Genomic DNA, 19169 nt, shown 5'->3' on the forward strand with positions numbered 1-19169 from the left:
ATCCTAAAATTTAAACCATGAACAGATTATCTGAAAAAATAATAAGTAACTCTTCACTTATAATTTAAAAACTGTTCATAAGGGAGCTGTGCCTGCCTGGTTGTTCTGCATTCCCTGACAAATTTGCTTTAGATTTTCAGGGTACCTCCTGGCTTAAAGTGTAACTTCCTTTAATCTGCTGGCATTTATTAAATGGCAGGGGGAAAAGTGTGGGTTTTTTTCTGGTCTTGAGTAATTTTTACTATTCTTGTTTCAATGCTCAGGACAAAAAAATAAAGAATAGGTTTGGGGTAATTAATTCCTATAATTTGTTTAGCATTATCTTTCTTTAAAAGGACAGCTTATTAACACTTAACATTTGTCATAGAAACAGATAAGAAATCAATGTCAGAGCCAAGACCTTGAAAATAACCCGAAAGGAAATGTAATAATGGCCGTCTTCAGCACAGAGGTGGTGGGGGAAGGACTGGGCATGTGGCAGAAAAGGTTCAGAGCTTTTTGTTTTCCTTTGGAAGGGGGGGCTGCTGCAAGGCATGACCCAGAGCCTCTGGCTCGCTGGCCCTGCTGCCTTACACAAACACTCGTGGTTGTATTAGGAAGAAAAAGGTACTTGGGAGCCAGTGGTGGTGGTGGTGGTGTTTTTATAGTGACCAGCCTGGTGTTTCATCGTGATCTGTAGAAGAACTCTGTAAGAAGAGGAAAAAAAAGAATAAACTGCATAATTTTCAAGGTGGGGGGAAGTGAACAAAGAAGTTGATAAGTTGGTTTGGTTTATTTTTGACAGAAACCTTCTTGCAAAGTAGAGCTCTTTGTAGAGTTTAATTTTTAAACTCTTCAGAAATACTCCATACAGATGCCTAGCATTGATTTATGTCAAGGTTAAGGCACCTTTAAACAAATAAAGTCGTGAATGGATAAACCTACTAAAATACAAATCGCCTATTAAACACAGAAGATGTTTGTATAGCATTCGAGTTGCCACAAAACTGACACATGTCCTGAAATTCTCCTGATAACCCCTTCTAAACTCATCAGGAAATGATGGCATGTGTTTGAGGGATACACAAGGGAGCAGCCAGAGAGGATAGAGATGGAAGGTCAGGCTTTAGCTTTGACTTTCTGGGCTTCAGCTTCATGCTTTTGCAATAGGGTGATGGCAAATGAAGAAAGGATTAAGTGATTTATTTATCAATGAGATTGTTTGGGCTTCTGCTGTAGGAATTCAGTGAGAGGTCTGAGACTATTTTCAGCTTTATCCCTACAGACAATGAGTATCACATTTTACATATATATCTATATGGAATTAAGTGCTATATCTGTATAATTAAACTGGTAAGAGCTGTATTGCTTAATTTTGTTTGTAACTTCAGAATTTAACTACTCAGAGTACATAAAATAGGCTTAGATGTGTTATTACATTTTTTTTTCTCATCTACTGGAGAAAATTGTTCTGTGTTTATAAACTGTTTATTTAGCAGGGGTTTGGGTTTCTAAAAATTTTTTAAAGCAGATTTTCACTCATAGTGAGAATTTTATGGATGGTATTTATATTCTACTGTGGCAACAGTCACAGAAAAATATTTTGAGTATTAGTTTCTTGAGTGCCAGGATTTACTGGAAGTTTTATGTGCATGCCATCAAGAATGCCTAGAACCTGTAAATATTCTGTGTTGCTGTCTCATTAAACCATAACAGCAGCTTTGGGAGTCAAGATTGCCTGTGCTAGCATGCTTATGTTGCATGTAAATTAAGTCCAGCCTGTAAACATCATTAAGATTTTGGGGAGAAAAGTACAGAAGTGTATCTAATGCCACCAACAAGTCAAATATTTTATTACAATTTTTTTCATGTAAGACACAGCTGCTCCCCCCCAATTTATCATAGTGGTTGATGAGTTCCATTACAGAGCAATATAAGCATTAGAAATTCAAAATTATTTCCTTCTCCTATTAAGTGTTAACAGTATGTGATTTGAATTTTTGGATTTCTGTTTTGAGTAAAGATAAAGGTGGGGTTTTTTTCCTAATGATGTTGTATAAATGTCATTTATGGACATTTATCCCACAAACAACTTTTGAGATTCCTAAGTATCTAGAAAAGGTAGCTTGAATGTCAAAACTCTTCTTTTTTAGCCATGTCCCTGGATCTGGTGTTCAAGTGTTGTTCTGTTGATTGCCTGTTTCTTGAAAAATTCATCCTAACTAAAATCTGGGATATGGACCAACAGTGATGCACATCTTTCATCTCAAGCAGGGTTGCCTCTTGTAATTTCAGAGATTCTGGACAGAACTTTGTTTATTTTACAGAAGAATTTGTGGTATTTTGGGGAGGGGAGAAAGTAGAGTCAGCTTTGACACGTGACAAACACATGTTGTGGAAAAGGAAGAACTCTGCAAAGCACTCTGCACTTGGAAGTTCATTTCCACTAAAATTATCTATGAAAACTTTGGACACAGTTTCCCACCAGCAGGGAAGTTGCAAAAAGTGTCTGATTGATATTAAATTGACATTACTTGTGGATTTAAGCTGATTGTTACGGTTTTGACCTATAGAGGGTCTTCTTGTCTGTTCAGAGCATTGTTTTCTGCATAGAAATGGCCATGAAAGCAGCTGGCTTTTCTGTGTTGGTCTTTTCTTGTCTCTGCTGAATATGGGCTGAAAGTCACTGCAGAAATGTTAGATGTGCCTCTCTATCTAGTGACTACCTGGGAGCTTCAGATAAGAAAAATCTTGTTCCATTCTAAAACATATTTTGAGTCCAAAAGAGCAGAAGCATGATCATTTTGACTTATTTGAAAATGGTACTTCTCCAAAAGCTGTGCAGGTACGTGCTCTGAGGGAACTTGACAAACATTTTGACACAAGCCTCTGTGAAAGAAGAGGGGCTCATTTCCACTTTTGCTGGTTCCTTTTTAGGGGTGACTAAGCCTTGTAAAACTGAGAAGAACTCTTGTTCAGGCTTGCCTGTTTTCAGACTGGGCTATAGAGAGAAAAACAGTCCTTTTTCGGAGGATGTGAGAACCAACAGCTTACTTAACCTCCTATCCAAGTGCATTAGTGAAGACTAGTTTAATTACTTAAGGCTGACTTTATTTCTTCTTGATTAAATTTTATTTTTAAATCTAGAAATCTGTGTTAGGGATTCTTTCAATAATCTATCTGAAGAGGGAGAGGAACAAAGCTTGATGGTGCTTTTGGCAGAATTATGCACTTTACAAGTGAAGGAGAAGGGGGAAATGCCATGTGTGAGTCACTTGGATGCAGGGTGTTACCCTTTATACAGAGTCATAAAGTCATTTTTCTTTTTTCTTTTTTTTTTATTGGTAACCCTGAAATTGCTTTCAAGTTGCATATTTGAAGAAGTGCCATGGTACATCTCCAGCTCTGCCAGCTTCATGGGGGAAAAAAGTTTGCTTGCAGCAAAGGAAAGGTTGGAGTCAACAAAGTTTTACTCCAGGGCTTTATTTTTAGCCTGTTGCAGCTGTCAGAAACCAGAACATGGATCAGATAAGATGAATAAGGTGGAAAAATATAGTATTAAGTGGGTATTTGTGAAGAATTGGGTCATATTTGTTTGGAAAGTTTTAAGAGCCGATGTAATCTGTATTACCATTATGGCTATTATTCAGAAAGTTTTATTTTTATTAGTGTCAGTTTGTATGTGTTTGGAGACCTGAGAACTTTCAGAACCACTAATGTGTCTGTGAAATGAATAGCGATTTGTTTATATTGCTTGGCAATAAAAATATATTTTCCTCTCTTATTTAGCAGCATTTTCACATGAGAAAACTTTAAAAAAGAAACAAAAGAAAAGACCATGGGGAAAACCACTTTTATTGTAGATATACATATCTAAAGTTATCTTTATTAAGGATTTTCTTTTTAATGCTGTACAATCTGGTGTTGAGATGTGTCAAAATGGATTACATTTTAGCTTCCATTTTCTGTACCTTAATAGGGTTTTGTTTTTTTGCTGTTTCCTATCAAGTAGTGTCATCTTGGTGAGCAGTCTTTAAAAATGTCAAGCATAAGTTCCTACGCAAATGGTAGCTTCTGCCTACAATAAATAATTAGCATAAGCTGTGATGTTTAAAACTTTACATTTTGCAGCCCAGTGGCCTAAGGATTTACAATAAAAAAAAATGAAACACAAACAAGCTGAGCAAACTCAGTGGCTGGAAATTACTTCAATATCATTAGCTTCATATGGGGATCTTTGTTAGTCCAGTTGTGTTGAAGAGTTGGTCCACAAACTCAATGGATAAGGCATTCTAAGTGTGCCTGGGATTGTAGGTGAAGTGCTCAGCTTCCAGGTGCCCTGTCCTAAAGTGCTTAATAGATGATCATTCCTCTCATTTTCATGAGCAATGCCAGCTGAGATGCCATTGTGATTGCTTGTTTTTATGGCATTACAAGGCTCTTTTGAAACATTGGTGACTTTGCCTTTCAATTTCTCAGGATAGAAGCAACTGGGAAAAAAAATCCAAACAAAAATCCAAACAAAAAATATAATTCATGAAAGTCAGCAATTATTGATAATTACCAGCATTTAAATTGGTGACAAGCACAGACTTGTGTTTATTTAGAAGGACCATTCACTGAGTTCCCAGTTATGGATTTTTTTTTTAATGGTGGAATATTAGACAGTGTTCTCTTGAACACTAAAGGATAATTAGAAACAAAGCTTTAAATTAATGGGTGCATTTGAGAATATAATTTACTTCATAGATTTTTGTAAACTACATAAATAGATTTTATATCTCTAATGCTTCTGAATAGTTTGTTTTAAGTGGTAATTACTAAATATAGTTGTTAGCTAATAACTTAAGATCTGTGTATTAATGTAATATATGTTGTTAGTGAATGACTCAACATTTATGTATGCAAGAAATATATAAAAATAACAACATTTCAATCAAAATGTATTTGCTTTGGGAACAGTTACTGAGTTTGAATACATTATTTGAGGAATTTGTTCTTGTTTTATTATGTTAATTGCCTACATACTATATTAATTTTATCTGCTGTGTTATTAAGAGTGGTAGCTAAATGAATTAATAGAATCATTGAATGGGTTGAGTTGGAAGGGACCTTCAAGACCATCTAGTTCCAACCCCAGAGTCTCACCACCCTCACAGTGAAGAATTTCTTCCTAATACTTACTGTAAATCTATATTCTTTCAGCTTAAAGCCATTTCCTCTTGTGCTGTCACTCCTTGCCCTTGTCAGAAGTCCCTCTTCAGCTTTCTCCTAGGCTCTGGAGGTCTGCTAGGAGTTTTCTCTTCCCCAGGCTGAACAGCCTCAACTCTTACAGCCTCTTCTCACAGAAGAGGTGCTCAGCCCTCTAATCTTATTCATGGCCCTCCTCTGGACCTGCTCCAGCAGCTTTACATCATTCTTAGTACGATGGAGACCCCAGAGCTGGATGCAGCACTGCACATGGGATCTCACCAGAGCAGAGCAGAGGGGCAGAATCCCCTCCCTTGGCCTGCTGGCCACGCTGCTTTTGACGGAGTGGGATGCAGTAGGTCTTCGGGACTGCAGGTGCACATGGCTGGGTCATGTTGCTCCTCTGGTCAGCCAACTCTCCCAAGTCCTTCTCCTCAGGGCTGCTCTCAGTCCATTCCCCATCCAGCCTTAGGCCTGGTATTGTCCCAACCCAGGTGCAAGACCTTCGTGAAGTTTTCATGTGACCACTTCTCAAGCCTGTGGCATCCCTCAGCATGGGACCCCTTCCCACCACTCTCACCCCATTGTAGAAGATTACTAAATTTTCAGGCACAATTTGTCCTTAGTGAAGCTGTGTTGGCTGTCAGCAGTCACCTCCTCATTTTCCATGTGCTTTAGCAGAGTTTTCAGGAGGATCTGCTCCATAATCTTGCTGGGCACAGAGTTGATTCAGGCATAACTGCCTGACTGTGTGAACATGCCAGGTTGTTAGAAGAATAAATTGTAATTCATGTCTGCTACTAATTGCAAAATCAAAATTACACAGCAAAAATATGCCTTGATCCTATAGCTAGGACTAAGCATCGTTGCTGATTTGGTTGCATTGCACTGGCGTTAATAATGTGGTTGATAGTCCTGTTGACTCAGGACAGAAAACATAAGTGGGGAAAGCTGTGTATGAGCATGCATGTTTTAAGGAGGCAGGCTGAGGTTTCCAAAAGTGCTCCTTGGTGATTTATTTGTGCTGTCCCTGCCAAAGCTGTGTGAGCATATACTCCTTTTAAAATAATGATGTCTTTTAACACTACCTAAACTTCAAACTTTTTTTTTTTTTGATAAAGTGATGTTTGTAGGTTGGTAACCCTTTTTTTCCCACCTGAAAGTTTTTCTATTGAAAGAGAAGTGTATCCATTTTGTTAAGGGTGCATAGTAATGTTCCTTTTCCTATGTATACTGTGAAAGGTCCCTGCAGCATAAAAGGATTTGCTCCATCTTCAACTAATTTGTTTAGAAAACCCTACAAAACCTCCACAGTAACTTATCTGCTCATTTCATAACCATTTGAAAGGGCTCCAAAAGCTTTGCAGTCAGAGTAGGCTAAATCCACATAATTAACTCCTGAAAGCTTTTATATGTTTTCCTTCATCTGCTTATTACATCTGGGGTTTTTTTAGGAAATGGCATCAAATGAAGCTTGGAACATGCTTAATCTTAAATCACCTCAGCCCTCATGAGAGGAATGTGTTGGTGCACTGGCTGCGCCAGTTTTTCTCTCACTGTGTTGTAAGGTTTTTAACTCATCCAGAATGCAGCTTTTTTTTTCCTGAGTGAGAGCCATAACCTGGAGAAAAGTAAAGCCAGGGCCTTTTTGTAAAACTTGACTTGAGCTCAGCTTGCAGTGCCTTCTGTACCATTGTGCCTCTCAGTGTACTCTGTGTTTGATCGTGGTTGTAAACTGCTCTTTGTGTGCACAGCTCAGTGGATAACACTGTTAAAAAGAACTAAAGAAACATTTCAAACTTGAGGTAAAAGAGATGAGATGGTGTTTCAGTACTATTTTTTGGTGGTTTTCCTTTGCCAGCCTCAATGTCACATCACTGCTGGTTTATCCTGTGAAGCTGAAAACTCCCAGGTCACTGAATTTCTAAAACTGCAATTCAGACCTAATTTTTGCTTTAAATCACATGGGGGTGATTTGAAGTTCATTCATGTAAGTTCAACTTAGTAACACCATCCTGCATCCAGGTGTTAATTTTACCTTTAGTATGTTTATTATTTTGTGAGCTGTTCCTGAGGACTGCAGGAATAGTCTTGGGGTGGAAGGGATGGAGCAGTAAGAGTATAGCAGTCTCCATATTAAGACCACTTGTGATTTGCTTTCTGTTTGATGTTGTGGGGAAATAGCTGCCCTCTTTCATTATCCTGCATTTGACTGTGTGGTATATGCATTTTTCTGTCTCTGTGCAAGGAATTGTCCAAATCCCAGATAATCTGATGCAATATTCCCAAGTACAGATACCATTAATTGAGCAATAAGAGAAAGAACCTTGTCAGGAAAAAATATGTGTTCTTAATCCTTCCCATTCCTTTTACACAGTAGTGGCAACATTAGACTGAATGACAAGACTCTAAATGGTATTGGATGCAAACAATATTTTCTTAAAAATAAAATTAAAAATAAAGAGGAGAGGAAACTGCACTGTAAATGGGGTAAATCCAAACTAATAATTAATTTCTCTTGAAATACATTGTAAATGAGTTATTTATCTGTCACTTGCTACATAAGATTGTAAGCTCTTTTACAGTTGAGTTTGAATATCCCTAAATGAAGACAGAACAGGATGAGAATCTCAAGACTTTGAAAAGATTGTGAGGAGAGAGAAAAAAAGGGATCTTACAGTGGGTATGAATTAAGGCTTCTGCTCCACCTTACAATCTTGTTTTGAGTCACACATTAGTCTTCCCCACTGAATGCTACTGTTGATGCTGTACATAGACTTTTGACTTTGAAGTGTGCACTTTTGGTGAGTGCATATATTTGTTATTGTCATTATTACCTGACGTTCTTTCTGCTGTATGCATGTTCAGGGTACATCCTAGTGATGTTCTGATGGGAAAAAATAACACTCCCAGAACATGACAAAGAATGATGTAAACAATCAAAAACACTAGCTGTACCTGCAACAACCAGTTTAGTTTTTCTGCAGCACAAATAGATGCCTGCTCTCTCTTTGCCTGAGATAACCCTTTGAGATACAGAGGCTGTGCTGGGCCTGGCAGTGCCTTTGTGGAGGAACTTGCTTTCTTTTCCTTTGAAGAGAAACTTCTCTGTGGGGTAGGCCAGATCAGAAGCCAGATTATGTGTTTTGGAGAACACAATTACATTATTAGGTTAAACACAAAGTAAGGACTTGATAGAGCTGACTTAATGGAGGGTGTTTGCATCAGATTCATCATTCGCTATCAGGTAATTGTGAAATTGCTTTAAGCCATAACAACAACACTCACCCCTCCCTCATCCTCCCGTTCGGTTCCTCTCCTTTAAAGTGTCCGGGGTCATGACCCACCTGGAGGCCAAATATGTGGTATCTGGTGTACTGAATGATCTGATTATATTTTTACTAGCAGAGCCTTCAACTCAGTGTGCAGTTCTGGCTCCCAGGAGTTACTGAGTCATGATCCACTTTTCAGAGGTGACTTTTATTTTTGTTTGTTGTTTTGTTTTGTTTTGTTTTTTTTTAATGCAAAGAAGCAAAGTCACCTTTTTTCCTATCAAAAAGTGGGTAGTGGTTACTGTACTTATACACTGCTGCACCTGGGCTCTGGTTTTTCTCAAACATCCCATGTCATGTTTCTGCACAGATCTTTAGTAACCTGGGTGAGCACATGGAACAGGATTGTTTGCTTGAATTGACAAGGCCTTTTTGTAAATTCAGCTTCTGGCTTTGAAAGAGTGATTAGAATTTCCCTGAGTCCTTCACCACACAGCAAATGCAGCGTTAAAATCAATTCTCTTAGAAATTTTGCTTTTGTTATTTACATTTCTGTCTGCCTTGATAGAAGATCATGGTAATTGTAGTTTTGCTTTCCACAATGAATGCCCATATTATTTTATTTAAAGCTATTGAAATAATCCTCCTTTACCTGTGGTCAAGTTAGAAGAATTTCCCAATTGCCTTGTTCATGTGTCTTTGTAAGGAAACAGATGGAAATGTGAGAGCTGCCTTCCAGCTCTGTTTTAAGGCAGCTCTCACTCCAGCAAATCTCATGGTTAATCCTCTAGTTCAGTGATGGGCCACTGCAAAAAGACTTGAAGTGGGTTTAGGAAATTTGCTTTGTAGAAGCACAGCAGAAATGGAGATGTGCTGGGTGGTGCTTTAGTATCTGAATCTTTCCAGAGGAGAACACTGAGAGTGATAGAGCCTGGAGGTGAGGGTGATCTAAATTTTAGGAAATTCCCCTATTATTTCATGTTTTCTTTCAGATTTAATTTTGAAATTATTAAATTCTGATAATGTCTTCTAATCCCCATAGTAAGTTTTAAGGAAATTAAATAAAATTCATCTCTGTACAGTGAGAATGTTGTTGTGGTAGAGGGGAAGCATTAGAAGGAGTGTTGCCAAATTGGCCCTCCTTCCTTGGTAGGGTGCTTGGTAAGGAAAAAGTATAAATGCAGCTAAATATACTTACACTTTGCACATACTAACATTCTGTAGAGTTCAAAACAGACCTCAAAAAGTTGCCAAGAGAAGTAGGCAACTTAAGAATTACACTGGGATCCATCCAGTGGTGCAGGTAAAAGGAAAGGTGAGGGCTGGAAAACTGAATTAGAGATGTGCAGATGGCTCACTGCCAGGAATCTAACCAGCTCTGTGCTGAGTTAGCTACAATTAGTGTGGAGGTAGATATGGAAATGATTATTTACCCTCTCACCAAACCTCCTGCCCACTGGAAACGTCTCAGTGCACGCAGGTTGGCTCCAGCAGAATTCCATGCCATGTTGCTGGGTGTGGAACAATGGACACGAGGGTGAGCCCTGATGTGCCAGAGTTGGCAGCATGAAAACAGGTTTGTGAGATCAGGGAGGAGCTCCTGAGTCAAGTCCAGCTCTGTTTTCTCAGTCACCATGTCGGATTGGCTCAGATGAACTCAACAATGGAATGTCTTTCCCACATCCTCCTGAGCTCACTGGTGCATCATCAGATGGGCAGAATTTTAAGAAAACTTTATCTTAATTTCACTTTGAAAAGCAAGAGGGGTTGGTTTGTTGGGGTTTTTTTCCAAATGACCTCATATATGAATGTTGGATAGACATATTATTTGGGTAATTTTTAAACAACGAACATTAATTTAGTTATGTTAAAACATTGGCTTTGGTCATATTTAAATGCAGATGTGGCAGATACATGTCTTAATAAGAGAAATGTTCTTTGGTTTTGGTGGTTTGGTTGGTTTTTTTTTTTTTTTCCCCTTCCTTTAAATTCCATCAATTTATTTTTCCTCCAGGCTCTGCTGCCTCCTCAAGCCCCCTCAGCACACTGGAGTCCATTTAAAGCATGTTCTTCTGTCTCCTCTGCTGCTGCTGAGGTGTGCTCCCATTTACACTGTGAGGAGGAAAATGAACCATTTCCTAATTGCACCAGGCATTTAGGGCTGGAATCAAGTGCAGACACACTAAGGAGTTACTCCCTTGAATTGGTGCTCCAACTTTGGGGAGGCTGGATCAAGCACAGCCTGACCCAAGCAGCAGCTCACTGCTGGAGGGTCCTGCCACCTCCTCTCCCCTCCCCGGCTCCACTGAGCTCCAAATGAGGCCCAGCTGCCCTAATGGCCTCAGGCAGTGTTAGGAAATCAGCTGCCCGTGCTGCTCTCCAGGGCTCCCACCTTCCTCAGCCCGACCCGGGGCCACCCAGCCCGGCACCTCTGCCTGCCCCATCCTGCACAGGCGCATCCCTGCATCCCTGCACGCCATCCTTCTGCCCTGCTCCCACGCTGCAGGGACCAGAACTCACACCAGCTGTGCTTCCTGAGCCTTTCTTTACTTGGCATTTCCAGCAACAAGCTTGTTTTCTCCTGGCAAGCCAGAAACATCCTCTGGTAGCATTAACCATTAAATATTTCTCTGTGGCAGTCTCCATCCACAGGCAAGTCTCCTTGTAGAGATGCCAGAGAAGCAAATTAAATCGCCAGCATTTTTGCTGTGTGTGTGCTATGCTTTATTAATTGCTTCCCATCAAAATTAAAATAGTTCTTATAGATTTTATACAACAGGTAGGCTGTAGAAAAGATGGAGAATAAACAGACTTCATGCAGATGTTGTGCTGTGGGAATTGCAAACTTTCTGATTCATGAAGGTTGGTTCATTTTCATTTTGGTGTTTTTACTAAAGTCTTTTAATTTGAATACATTCCTGAAATCTTACCTTAAGCACATCATAACTGACATAAATAGCACAGAAATTAAATTTTATTGCATGAAATTTCATAAAAGTCTGTAATGATTTCACTTACATTTATGGAAGTATCGTCACTGATTTCAGTAAAATAAGTGTTTCAATCACTCAGCTGATTTCCATAAATTCTTTTTTTCAAAGGCAGGCTTTGGGCTACTGCAGCCTTAATACTGCTTCACTGTAGTTTTTTTCCCCCTAAGACACTTTGTAGTTGTGTGTTTGTAGAGAGTCTCTACCATTTCCAAATCTAATGAAAACACATAGAAGGGAAAAGAGAATCTACTTATCTTAGGTATTTCACTGCTGAAATAGCAGAATGTGTCAGGCTAAGAAATGTTTTTTATCTGGTATTGTCTCTGGTTGGGGTAGAGAAGTGTGGTTGTCACAAAATGTATTTAAAGCCATTCTAACTGGAACTGACCTTCTCTCCCAGGTTAGAGGTAAATAATTTGATTTGTTTCACACCTGTGTATCCAGCAGTGTAGTAGTAATTAGCTCTTAGATATTTGTCTACACCAGCAGACCTCAAAGGCTGCTGGAAGTGGCTGTCATGATTATTGCCCTTTTACAGGTGGCCCTGAGCACCTTGAGCAACCTGGTGATAAAGCAGGAGTGGGACTGTAGGTTTTCAAAATACCAATTTATCTTCTTGGCCAAGGTCCCTTCCTGTTTGCAGGGCTAGGTGACATCTAGTGAGGGGAAGAACAAAGATAATGTTATAAGGTTTTGTACTTTTTTGTCTGTTGGTTTAACTGGGGAAAACTTTTCTCTGTTGAAATAAATTTCTCTGAAAGTTCAGTCTTGTGTTCTGAATATTGGAAAATTTTAGACGGCTGTTTCTTTGGAACAAATGTCATTTGAATAATGATTTAGCAAAGTGAAAAATTTCATATTTCAGTGAGTCTCCCTTAGTTCATTTTAAAACCTTCCATGGCCACCCTGTTAGTAAATGTTTAAATTTGAGTGTCCATATCCCAGTGCCGGGTGTACAAATATAACAGTCTGTGGGTTGTGTGACGCCATCCAAGGAGAAGAAATTGTCTACAGGTCTGTTTGTACTTGAGTATTTAATTAAGTTCCTAAGTTCATAATTTATATAAATAGAAATATTAATTGTTAAAGCAGATATTTAAATGATTGTTATCACTCTATGAGTGTAACGCATAATTTCAAAGAAAGACATTTCACTGCATTTGCTGCATGTGGTTTAGAAGTTATTTATTTCTCTCTTTTTATGTTTATAGTTTGTTATAACTGGAGCCTTTGATAGGTCAGACTACATGTAAATTGCAGTATTGCATTGAAGACAGGAGGTGAAGAGATTCTGAAAGACAGAGAAACTGACCTTTCATGTAATTTCAGTTAATATGAACAAGAGCAAAAATTCAAGTTATTGGATGTCTTTGTGTAAAGTTTTTCTCCAAATAATGGTATACTGACAAGTGAAAAATCGTGTAAACATACTCTTTGGTAAAAACTGATGAAGCCAAACTTGATTTTTAATTTTTTTTTTGCTATATGTACCCTAAGGTATTCTACCCTGAATATCCTAAAAAACCCCAAATAATGATGGTTTTATCTATCCTCCATTAATTTTTTTAGACCAGGCAGCTTCTTGAGGCTGTTGAGAGGCTGTGTACCCAGAAGACACAGAGCAGTGTGTTGGAGATGTGCTAAATGCTTGGTGGAACAGAAGGATGCAGTCTGCCAGACAGAGAGAGAAACACAAACAAGTGGTGCTAGTTAGAGATGCTGTTAGCACAGCATATTTTCTTGCTGACTTTATATCACTGTCATGCATGATAGTGAGATCCCTGTCTTCATTTGTAAATTCTCTGTGCATGGGCATTCCCATACCTTCATCAGCTGTTTCCTTTGTGTTTTTAGATCATGGGGAATTCATATGCAGGGCAACTGAAATCTGCCCGTTTCGAGGAAGCTCTCCATAACTCCATAGAAGCTTCTCTGAGATGCAGCAGTGTTGTCCCACGGCCAATCTTCTCCCAGCTGTATCTGGATCCTGACCAGCCTCCTTTCCTGCCGGAAGGTAACCATGAAAGTATGGCCTGTTTCAATTGTTTTTCTGTGTCTTGAAAAGGGTGGGGGTGTTTCATTAAAAAAAGAAAAAGAAAAGGCAGAAACTGCACAGCAGTTCATTGTGTTACAAAATCTGAATCGTGGGCATCATTAAGGGGAAATAATGGCATGCTGGTTATTTTAAAAGGAGATAAATATTATATTAAAAGGAGATACTGTTGAAAAGTTTAATTTTCTAGGTTATTTTTATCTTTACTATATTTTATTATTTTTTCTATTTTTATTCTTCAGATGTGAAGCCAAAGGTTGAAGATTTGGATAAAGAGTTAGTACATCGCTATTCACAAAATGGAAACCTGGACTTTTCTACCAACCAAACTGTTAATGAAATGGAAGATGAAGAAGAGGATGAAGACATGTCAGATTCAAGTAGTCCACCAATCCCATACTCGCAAAAACCTGCCCCGGAAGGGTCTTGCACTACTGATGGTTGGTATCATTGTGTTTTACTGTATGATCTTCACTACTGTATGATCCTAATGATAATGTGCGTTCTCTCTCAGCAGTTACAAATTCTTGAGCTAGAAAGTCTGAAAACACAGTTTGGTCAAAGCCATGGATCTGACAAAATACAGTTATAAGGACTTGTTTGAGAACATAAAGTTTAGTGTATCCTTGGAAAGTAGCATTGAGGACTGGCTGTGGCACACCGTTAGTTCCTGAAAGCCCCTTTTTTGTCTGTGGTTTTCATTGATTTACTGTCCTCAGAGAGGTTACCTGAATTGGCATCAGTATGGCTGGTTCTCAGTCTGTCCCTAAATGATTCTTGGAAATATTGGCAAAGCTGGATTTAGTTGCTTCCATGGGCTGAAGGAAGAGTTTGGAGAAATAAAATGGGGTACGCTTAGTGTACTTTCTGCTGCTGAGGTGATAAGAAGGTTGGTAGTGGACGCTTGTCTGTTTTGTCTTCCCCATGTGCCTGCCAGCCATTGCTTCTTTACCCTGAGCTGCCCTGATTTGTTGTTGCTCAAGATGAGCAAAATTATTTGCTATATTACTATATACTATATACTGTATTTGTTTGGGTTTAAATGTTTCAAAGAAAGAACCAGCTAATTATGCATGTACCTACTTGGCCTAAGAAAAATTGATGTGATTGGTTCATCTTATCCCAAAATTGTTCTATTCTGAAGTTTAACTTCCTCAAAAAAGGAAGATCTGCTCACTGTTATCAGATGTGTTTCTTGTTAAAACATCTCCCTGCTGACTTCAGACACCTGAAAACAAGAACTGTTCCCACCAGGTCCAAATGCCCTTTTTGACATTTTATTCAATATCCCCCTGAATCATGGAATTCCTTGTGCACAGTTCATCAAAAGCTGTAATTTTGAAATGGTTTTGCCCCTTACTGAAGTATCTGGTTATATGAAATGACAGAAGTAAGGACCAACCACTGGTAATTCTTTGACATTTCTGGCGTGCAGGCATTATTGGCATGTGTTGCCATCTTTGCCTTTTCCACTTCCAAATGCAGCTCACAGGAGCATGTTTACCCTCTGTAACAGCATACTGTAACACAAAGAACAGAAGGGCTGGCTGGCTACTGTGAAAAGATGGGGAATCTTGTTGGGAGAATTCATTACTCACACAGAAGTGTAGTTTTCTGTCCTTTGAAGGCTTGCAAAATTGAAGGAGGAGGGAAGGAAAAGGTACAAAACAATATATTCCTAGGAAAGTGTTCTCAGTTGAAGACAAGTATCAATAAAGTCTGCAAAATCTCCTGTGGAGAGCAGGAGCAGTGCCTTTTTCACTTCACATATTATATGTATGTAATGTTAAACTTCTTAGTATGTCCTGGGATTGACCTTTCAGGGGCAGTTTTGTGTTTTGATTTTTATCTATAAGGCTTTTATGATCAAAGCACTCTAGAAGAAAGTTTCGTGTGTTACATCTGCAGAATTTTAGGGTTTTTCATTACTCATTTTTAAGTTTACCATTCTGAGTTTACAAAATCTGCCTTACTTTTAGATATTCTCAAAGAACTAATTTAAGAGAGTAGTGGTTTTGTATCTGGAAAAGGAATGGAAAACAGATTTTTTTCCAAATATTTCTGGTGATCTGTTAGGACAGTTTTGCATAATTATTTAAAATGCCCTGGTTCCCAAACATTCATAGTGCAGACCATATCTGAACAAGATATTAATCTGATAGCTCATCTTTTATCTCATGAGTATCCCTTCCAGAGATGTAAGACAGGATCACTGCCATTGTTTGCATCCCTTATCTTACTTATTTAATTGCAAAGGTAAATAGCATTATGAAGATACTAAACAATACTGATAGACCATTTGCACTCACTGTATTTGGATACTTTAAACTAAGCCTGTATTCCATTGCTTATCCAAGAGCAAAATATTGATCCTAGAGCCTGCAGTTCACAGCTCTGCTTGCTGTAAAACTTGTTTCCCACCTTTTGGATCAGGTGGGATGAAATCTTTTTCCCTTTAAGATGTTTGTGCTGTTTGCTTTTCCTGAATTCAGGATGTGTGCCATAACCATCATATTATTTTCTGCGGTGACTTGTTTTTTTTATTCAGATGCATTTGTCAGTCACGTGGGTGCAGAAAGTAGATCTTAATGCCTTTAGTTGTCAGCTAAAAAAACCAAATGCCTCACAAGTGAGTTGGTTGGAGATTCTTTCTCAGCTAGTATTAGATGTCTTAGCTCTCTTCTTAGCCCATTGGAAAGAGCAACTGTATTTGCCACTGAACCTTGCTATTAGTCATGAAAGTTATTCACTTATTTTCAGGGGCTTTGGAGGTTTGTTTTTTTTTTTTTCCTGCTCAACACAAATTTTTGTAACTAAAATTTCCATGAAAATAGGGTTTCAAGAAAAATAATTTATTTGTTTTCATATGGGTATCTCAAATAGTCACCAAAATTCTTGCATTATCAAGAAGATGTTCTTAACCGAGTGCTTGCTGTAGCTTTAAAAGAGGCTGCTTCTAATTTGTGGAATAACATTCTATGCAAGCTGTGGGAAACACAATAGTATCACCTTTCTTTTGTTAGCAAATCCTCAATTTACCTGATGCTTAAAGAAAGGCCAAGGTAGTTTCAGAGGCAATTAGGTAAGCAGGTACTTAACACCTGATCACTTACTGTGAGGTTACAATGGCGAGTGACAGTGACCCCTAATTCATATGTAATTCCTGGAAGCTAATTCCTTATGCAAATACCCCATTTATTACAGTGCAACAAGGGGCTGGTGCCCCACATGGAAACTACCTCTTCTTACGGTGGAGAAAGGAAAGACAGATACATATTTCGTTTTTAAGAAGATTCTAGGACTTGTAGTCGTTGACAGCTGTGGGAATACATTTTCAGGAAGATGGGACTGGGTTACTTTAAATGAAGTGATGTTGGAGAATGCAAATGTGCTTCTCAGAAACAAAAACTAATGCAGAGAAATGCAGATGTCTGTAAAAGCTGTTAATATTCTAATCTTTTGTTGACTGCTCCTGGTATTTGCAAATCTTTAATTGAAATATAAGTGCCTGTTCCTTATTTGAAACAAAGCTGAGATCCTGTGAGAACATTTTTTTTAATAGCTCAGCAGTTACATATCGATAAAAGATTTCACAAAAAGAAGTTGGTTTGGTTTACTGACTCGTGTTTTCTTCTCTTTGTACTTAGATTTTCATAAAAGGTACACAAGTAAATTAAAGTACCATTCTTTCTTATTCAGAGGAAATGTTTTACTGCTGTTTAACATAGAAATGTAGGTGCCAGCACAGTTATAAATGAATAGCTATGAAATGTAAATGGATTTTAAATGTTCTGAGACATTGACAGCACAAGTTCATCTAGTACTGAGACATTGTCTCGTCTTTCCTAATGTGGAAATTATTATTTCTAACATATAATTAATTACCAATGCAAAAATCAGGCAAAACAGAAAATAAGGTTGGGGTCTCTGTGGTGCTTGCTAGTTAGAAAAAGAGAGTGTAACAGGGAGAGGGTTAATCTCCTCTTCATCTCCCCACAGTTACTTACTTCCAGATCAATGTGTTTTGGGTGGAATTTCCTCATTCAGTTTCAAAAAGCAGCAGAAACTTAAAAGGGTGCTTTTCAGGCCTAAAAGTCAAGGGAAAGAAGGATAATGAAGGGCTCTTGAAGCATACCATCTGCATGTCTTTGAAGGAAAATTCAAACCTTTTACGGCACAGGGGCAGATTTGCATCCTGTCCCTATGTCCTGGTGGCTGTAAGTCCGGCTGTGCCTGGCCAGGCTCTGCAGCCCTCTCTGCTTCTCCTGGGGCCGGGGTTCCATGAGCAAGAGAAAAGTTTCTGGAGCTCTGGGGGTCTGTCAGTGCTGCCTCACTCCCTGCCCACCCATTGGCATCCCATTCCCTCTCGGAAGGGGACCAGAGGAAACCATTTGGTGTCAGCCCTGTTTATTATCTCACCACCTCAGAAAACGAGGTTTTGGCAGTCGCCTGTGAGCTCTGGGCTGGTGGCTGCTTTCTGCCCTTTCTGGCAGTGAATTATAAAGGTAGTGAATTTGAGCAAGGTTTGTGAAGTTCAGGAGCTGGTTGGATGACATCGGTGTCCCCAAACTGAAGTCCCCTGGGGCAGCAACATAATTATAGCTCTCTCACGGGCTGAACATCACAGAGGCATGTGCTGGCCAGCCAGTCTGCACATGCATACCTCTCTGATCCAGAGATGTCGCCAGCCAAAGCCCAGGAGGATGCCAAAGGAGATTGTGAAAGGAGGGAGAAGGGGGAGCATGCAAAGGGTCTGGGAGCACTGGCTGAGTAAGAGATGAAACTGGGGGTGAATTGTAGGTGCTGCTTGCAGATTATGTAGGATGCAGCATTCCTACAGTCCAGTCCCACATATCCTAAATGGTGGGAAATATTAATATCTACGGCCTCTCAGCTAAGAGGCTGCTGTTCCCATGATAGCAGGCAGTTACTGAACTGTGCTTGTAAACTTGTTAACATGTTTTTCGTTAAGACTCTCCTGTAGCTTCTCCCTTGGGGACTGATGCAGAATGGTGACACACAGATGCTCAAAGCGTAGCTGAAGTTGTTTTGCTCGTAGCCCAGATAAAGCTGAGTCTTTTCTTTCACCTGGGATGTTGTGGAGCCCTGCTTCACTTCACTGGGACAGCAAAACCCTCAAGCACCCCAAGGGGCTCAAAGCTTCCCATGTGATATTCACCCTTCTCAATGTTGTGTGCTCCTTCAGGAGGCAAGTCTGCATTGACACACAACAACACTGACAACCTTGCTTGTGCCAGTATTGCTGTTGCCAGCAATTCCTTCAAACGCCTTCTCCTGTTGGGCACCATTTGTGCTTCTGGGAATTTCCAGAACATTTTTAGGTAGAGACTAGGCTAGAAGCTAATTGTGTAAAGCATGGGTTTAAATCTGTGTTGAAATCTTACTGCACTTGCTGTTTCATAACCCTTATCTACAGATTTCCTGTTTGCCCACATTGTCAGCGGTGGGCAATTTTTCTGCTTTAAATCTAGATGTAAAGTGGTATTTTCTAAGCATGTCAACTACTCAGATTTCACTGAATGCCTAAATATTTAAGGTCAGTTTTGAAAATTCTGGATTTAATTCCCAAGTGACATAAACATTTGAATTTTAACCATTTTTCCATTCTTTTTGAATGGAAGGGACTTTTCCCCTGGGTTTATCTGAGACTGTTTCTTTCTA

General features: G+C 39.1%; 1 protein-coding gene across 6 annotated transcripts in view; it reads left to right on the forward strand.

Annotated features, from left to right (window-relative positions):
• GREB1L (GREB1 like retinoic acid receptor coactivator) overlaps positions 1 to 19169 on the forward strand; it is a 131307-nt gene that overhangs the window by 56179 nt on the left and 55959 nt on the right. For 4 of the 6 annotated variants that reach the window (XM_074549382.1, XM_074549401.1, XM_074549415.1 and 1 more), the window contains 2 exons: positions 13289 to 13460; positions 13730 to 13927. In XM_074549382.1, the coding sequence (XP_074405483.1) occupies positions 13292 to 13460; positions 13730 to 13927 (367 nt within the window). In that variant the 5' untranslated portion in view covers positions 13289 to 13291. The remainder of the gene's footprint in view (positions 1 to 13288; positions 13461 to 13729; positions 13928 to 19169) is intronic. The other 2 variants (XM_074549393.1, XM_074549407.1) reach the window with 1 other exon arrangement.

This window comes from Zonotrichia albicollis, chromosome 1, assembly GCF_047830755.1.
Source record: "Zonotrichia albicollis isolate bZonAlb1 chromosome 1, bZonAlb1.hap1, whole genome shotgun sequence".
NCBI lineage: Eukaryota > Metazoa > Chordata > Aves > Passeriformes > Passerellidae > Zonotrichia > Zonotrichia albicollis.